At 43.2% G+C, this 5,273-nt stretch overlaps 1 protein-coding gene across 2 annotated transcripts; it reads left to right on the forward strand.

Moving 5' to 3' along the window:
* Window positions 1-212: 212 nt before the first annotated feature.
* Window positions 213-4,034, forward strand: CUNH6orf203 (chromosome unknown C6orf203 homolog). 2 transcript variants are annotated; one of them, XM_017739654.1, is made up of 4 exons: window positions 213-449; window positions 1,223-1,658; window positions 2,481-2,553; window positions 3,576-4,034. In XM_017739654.1, the coding sequence occupies exons 2-4, from the start codon at window positions 1,231-1,233 to the stop codon at window positions 3,750-3,752; spliced, it is 678 nt and encodes a 225-aa protein (XP_017595143.1). In that variant the 5' UTR covers window positions 213-449; window positions 1,223-1,230; the 3' UTR covers window positions 3,753-4,034. The 2 variants fall into 2 exon arrangements, with proteins under 2 accessions (XP_017595143.1, XP_008635974.1); XM_008637752.2 differs by lacking the exon at window positions 213-449 and adding an exon at window positions 476-772.
* Window positions 4,035-5,273: the final 1,239 nt, after the last annotated feature.

Below are 5,273 nucleotides of genomic sequence, written 5' to 3' on the forward strand. Positions count from 1 at the left end.
GCGAGGCTCTGCCCGCCCGAGGGTTCCAACGAGGCGGAGAGGGCGCTCTTCGTGTGCGGGGCGGGCTCATGGCCCTCCGGGCCCGTTTGTACCCGCTGGCCAGCGCGGAACAAACTAAGGTCGAGCGCTAAAAAGAAGCAATAATAACTAACTGCACGTCCAAATAACTATTAGAATCTGCCCCCGAACTGAGGAGAGGCCTGTGTCTTCTGCGAGCACTGTACTATCCTACAATTCAAACTATATGTCATGTATTTTAAGTTCACATATTTAGAGACAAGAAAAAGGCCAGGGGAGGTGTGGTTATTTTTATTTGCCGAGTTATTGCCCTCATTGATCAGGGCTTTTTTCTCAACCACAAATACCGCCTCGTTGCAGATTTCGGCAGAGGTCACGGCTGCGGGGAAACCGAACTCTAATCTCATAAGGAAACACGTGTTTCCATGGATGTAAGATCACAGTAAAAGCCAGCGCAGCACCCAGCTCGTAGGCACTGTAAATCAGTTTCTGAGAGCGTTGAAAGACATCTGGGGTGTTTGGGGGTGTTTCCACCTACTTGTCCCAGGTTGGAGAGAGGAGCAGCAGCAGCGGGGAGCTGGCACATGAGCCTGCTGTTGCCGGGTCACTCCTGGTGTCACTCCTGTTGCGGTACATAGAGCCCTCTTACTTCTGCCGAGCAGTACCACGGTGCCAGTTCCCGTTTGGAGAAACGGGGGGAAGTTGCGCAGCGTTTTGCCACGCAGGAGTGTTGTGGTCCAAGCAGAAACTGAAGTTAAGCAGCTTTCGGCTTTTCTGGATTTGCTTGCTTGCAGAGTTCAGCGACTTGCTTGTATTGACAATGACTCATGATAAATATAGATCTCCCCGTGCTTTTTATGACACAGATAGCGTCGTTTCTGTGTATTTTGTGAATTGTATTTCAGATGTGGGGAGGAAAGTGCCACAAATGTGTTTGAACAGTTAATATTGAACACCAGAGAAGGAATTACGAACAGAGTATTCCGCTGGGCTTTTCTGTGTTTGTTTCTCATCTGGTGTCTTAGCTCTTTGTCGTGGTGGCCAGTGTATGAGAAAGGGATACCTGCTTTCAGGTGATGCATTGCTGTATGGGGAACTGGATAATCATCTTTTTGTAGTAACTGTTATGCCATATGTGGGGAAATCCTTTCAGTCTGTCAAAGCAGTTGCTTATTTTTACATATGAATGTTTGTTTTATTTTAGGGTATGCTATGACTGGCTTCAGACTCCCCATCACCACTTTCAGAAAACTAAATGTCTGGTTCGGACTGTGGGAGAAATTTCCCTCAAATGAACTGTATCCCGCTTGGAGGAGAACCATAGTCTGTAGCTGTCAAGCAAGCACAGTAAACTACAGAAGATGTTTCAGTTTTTCCCCAGTCAAGCTCAGTGCACTAAGACTCTCTCCAGAGTATATATCAGTACTTTCTCTGCGGAACAAAAGCAGCAAAAGCTCTAAAAGGAGCAGACAAAGCGTACAAGAAGAGGAGGAGGAAGAAGAGGATGAAGATGAAAGTAATTTGGAAGATGAATTTGAAAATGACCCCAATGCAGTAAAAGATTACAAGGATCTTGAAAAAGTAGTGCAGTCTCTTCGATATGATGTGATCTTGAAAGCTGGTTTAGACATGGCAAGAAAGTAAGTACAGAAGAAACAACTTGCTAGTGAGAAAGATATCATGCCTCTAAAATTTGACTTTTGATAACCTTTTATTGCTGGAATAACTCAGTATTTGGGGTTTTTTTTTTTTGGTGGAGCTTTCTTGACTCTCTGAATACATGTTTTGGAGATATGGATGTTCCTGTTTATTTCACTCTACCTCCCTTGAAACAGCCTGATTTTGCTTTGCTCTGTCTGCAGTATTTCTAAGATTGCATTTTGTATCACTTACTATTTATTTAAAATTAAGAAAATGCATAATACTGTACTGAGTAATACAAAAAGATCTCATTTGAGATTGAGGGAGTAAAATAATGCACTGTTTAATGAATGGTGAAATAGGGGATGGTGAGTATACGCTTCAAGTACCAGGTCCACCAGGTAAATGTGCAGTATATAAATGTATCACAATGTTTGATCTAATGCAGCCTGCAGAAGTCTGATATCACTATGTTGTTAAAACAGAATATTAGTATAACTTGATCCCTTACAAATTATTAAACTGGCTGGTGCAGGAAAGGGGACATGATTCTTTCAATACTCAGCAGAGAGATCTCTAGAAACAGCTTTTCTGGCACAGAGCAACTATATGCTATTATTTAATTTAATATCTGTGAAAGACCTTTTCTTTACTTCCAGTTCAAGTCTGTTCTGACCTTCAGTGAAGGTGTCCTTTACACACAAATTAGAGTTGTGGAAATGTGCCTTGCCAATGAATGGTGGTGGTGTGTTTCTGCAAAGCAACAATTGCATTTGGTTTGCTGCACACTGTAACTGCAATAAAACCTTATTTTTCTTCAGTAAAGTAGAAGATGCATTCTACAATCATGAACTCAGGCTGAATGGAGAAAAACTATGGAAGAAAAGTAGAACTGTAAGACTTCTTTAAATTTAATTTTTTTTTAATATAGTACAAGAAAATAGCTAAGGCATGATCTTCTCTCTCTAGATCACTCTGCAAAGGGGAATGCATGGCATTGCTAGCACCACTTCCACCTGGGGGGGATGGTGTGACTGATTCCCTGGGTAAAACGTTATTACCTAAGGTAGACAGGAAACTTGTGTTGTTGGAGAGTCAAATCTAAGGCTGAAAGTCAGGAGAAGGCAGCAAGGGCAGAACATTTTAAGCTGCTGAAGGAAGTGATGTGTATGTGAGGTTGATGGAGTAGGAATGATTAAATCTGAGATATTGGTGGAGCAGACACATGATTAAAGAAAAGGAGAGTTTGATGATAGAAAAGGGTTGAAACTGGGGTAGCTGAGAGAAGGTTGCTGAACCTGTAATAGTGCACACAGGACCACAGTTGGGAGAGAGGCAGGAGGGTCCCCAGACACGTACTTCTACCAACCCTTTGTTTGTGTGAGGGTAATCTCGATGGTGGCTGCTGTCACCAAAGGGCAGTATGATGGGAAGTTTTGATTCCTGATTTCATAGAGTTAAGGCTGGTTTATGAGAGGTGTACTGCATCTGTGACCTTTGAGAGGAGCACAGGCAGTTGCTGAGCACACTGTTCTTTGAAACACTTAAACTGTTTTAAAGGCACAAGGAAGAAATTTGCATTTTGCTAGTCTGCGTCTGTGTTGATAGAAAAAGATTGGTGGGAAGCACACTTCAGGAAAAAAAGACATACATGAAACCTTTTTCACAGAGTTAGGTGTTGGTTGTATAACACGAACCGTGAAGCTCTTGGCAGGGAGGGTCATGAGACATGTAATTGCATATTGCCACGGCTTTCCTAGAAGTTCATAGCTGGAGGATCTATAATAGGTCTGGTATTGGCTGCCTTCCTCCTCTCCTGTGAGATAAGAATATTAAGTGGAAAAAATGGAAGATTGCAGGGATTTGTTTTCCCCAGGGAATGTTTATAATCACTCATCTTCTCCTTCTGTTTCCAGGTGAAACTTGGTGACACACTGGATCTCATAATAGGTGAAGATAAAGAAACAGGAACTGCTGTAGTTATGCGGGTAGTCTTAAAAAAATTATCTGACAAAACTGAAAGTGAAAAATACAAAGTCATTTTGAGACGTTGGAAAAACTTAAAAGTGCCCAAACAGGATGTACTTAAATAACAAGGGGTTATGCATGTGGCAGCATAAGATTTTTGCAGAAAAACATATTTTTTGTTAAATATGAATTTTGGTTAAACAAAATTACAGTACCCTTTTTTAAGGGCTTGTGTCAGAATGTTATCTCCCTCTGCTGCGTACATCAATAATCATGCAATAAAGCCTGTCACTTCTTGCTGTTAGCTTTGTTTTGTGGTACTGTAGGTTAAAAGATCCAACACTTATATTTCCAGGAAGTTTCTTATAAATAATGAACCAATAAAGACTAATTTGATCACTATTTAATTGCTGTCTAATTTTGTTGATCAGAAAGGTTACATTAAAGCTGACATCACAACAAGCAGAACGGCTTTCGTTATCTCTATATTCATGAAATAGTTAGGGCTAAAGCCCTCAATTATGTAAAATTGCTTTCTTTTTCATTATTTAATCTTAATTAAAGGTTAACAGTGCCAACTCCATGCTTACATACGCTGCTGCTATACCAAGAATACAGCAGGATACTGATTGCGGTGACATATTTCTAAGCAGGAAACTTCATGGTGACAGAGAATCATAGAATCAGAATAGTTTATGTTGGAAAAGACGAGGTCATTGAGTCCAGCCATTAACCCAGCACTGCCAAGCCCATCACTAAGTCATGTCTCTAAGTGCCACATCTACACATCATGTAAATACTCCAGGGATGGTGACTCCACCACTTCCCCGGGCAGCCTATTCCAATGCTTGACAACCCTTTCAGTGAAGAAATCTTTGCTAATGTCCAATCTAGAAATCGCTTGGTGCAACTTGGGGCTATTTCCTCTTGTCAAATCACTTGTCTGGGAGAAGAGACCATCCCCCACCTTCCTGCAACCTCCTTTCTGAGCCTCTTTTTGCCAGGCTAAACAATCCCAGCTGGCTCAGTTGCTTCTCAGGAGACCTGTGCTCCAGACCCTTCAGCAGCTCCTTTGCCCTCTAGCCCCTCAATGTCTTTTTGTGAGGGGCCCAGAACTGGACACAGCACTCAAGGTGTGGCCTCACCAGTGCTGGGTACAGGGGGACAATCATTTCCTTACTCATCCTGGCCACGCTCTTTTTGATCCAGGCCAGGATGCCATTGTCCTTCTTGGCCACCTGGGCACAGCTGGCTCATGTTCAGCTGCTGTTGACCAGCACCCCCAGGTCCTTTTCCCCTGGGCAGTTTTCCACTCTGCCCCAGCCTGTGGCACTGCCTGGGGTTGTTGTGACCCAAGGGCAGGACCCGGCGCTTGGCCTTGTTGAGCCTCACATAATTGGCCTCAGCCCATTGATCCAGCCTGTCCAGATCCCTCTGCAGAGCCTTCCTGCTCCCAAGCTGATCAACACTCCTACCCAACTTGGTGTCATTTATAAAGTAGTGAGGGAGCACTTGATCCCCTTGTCCAGATCACTGAAAAAGAAATTAAACAGGACTGGCCCCAGTACCCTGGGGAACCCCACTGGTGACTGGCCACCAGCTGGATGTAACTCCATTCCCCGTCATTCTCTGGACCTGGCCATCCA

The sequence above is a fragment of the Corvus brachyrhynchos genome, unplaced genomic scaffold (assembly GCF_000691975.1).
Source record: "Corvus brachyrhynchos isolate BGI_N302 unplaced genomic scaffold, ASM69197v1 scaffold14, whole genome shotgun sequence".
NCBI classification, from domain to species: Eukaryota; Metazoa; Chordata; class Aves; order Passeriformes; family Corvidae; genus Corvus; species Corvus brachyrhynchos.

What these genes read in the sequence shown, in the direction of transcription:
- CUNH6orf203 (XM_017739654.1), top strand. Translation starts at nt 1,231, where the DNA reads ATGACTGGCTTCAGACTCCCCATCACCACTTTCAGAAAACTAAATGTC. An exon ending in GGTTTAGACATGGCAAGAAA is followed by an intron (nt 1,659 to 2,480) that starts GTAAGTACAGAA and finishes ATTTTTCTTCAG; the next exon opens with TAAAGTAGAAGATGCATTCT. An exon ending in TATGGAAGAAAAGTAGAACT is followed by an intron (nt 2,554 to 3,575) that starts GTAAGACTTCTT and finishes TTCTGTTTCCAG; the next exon opens with GTGAAACTTGGTGACACACT.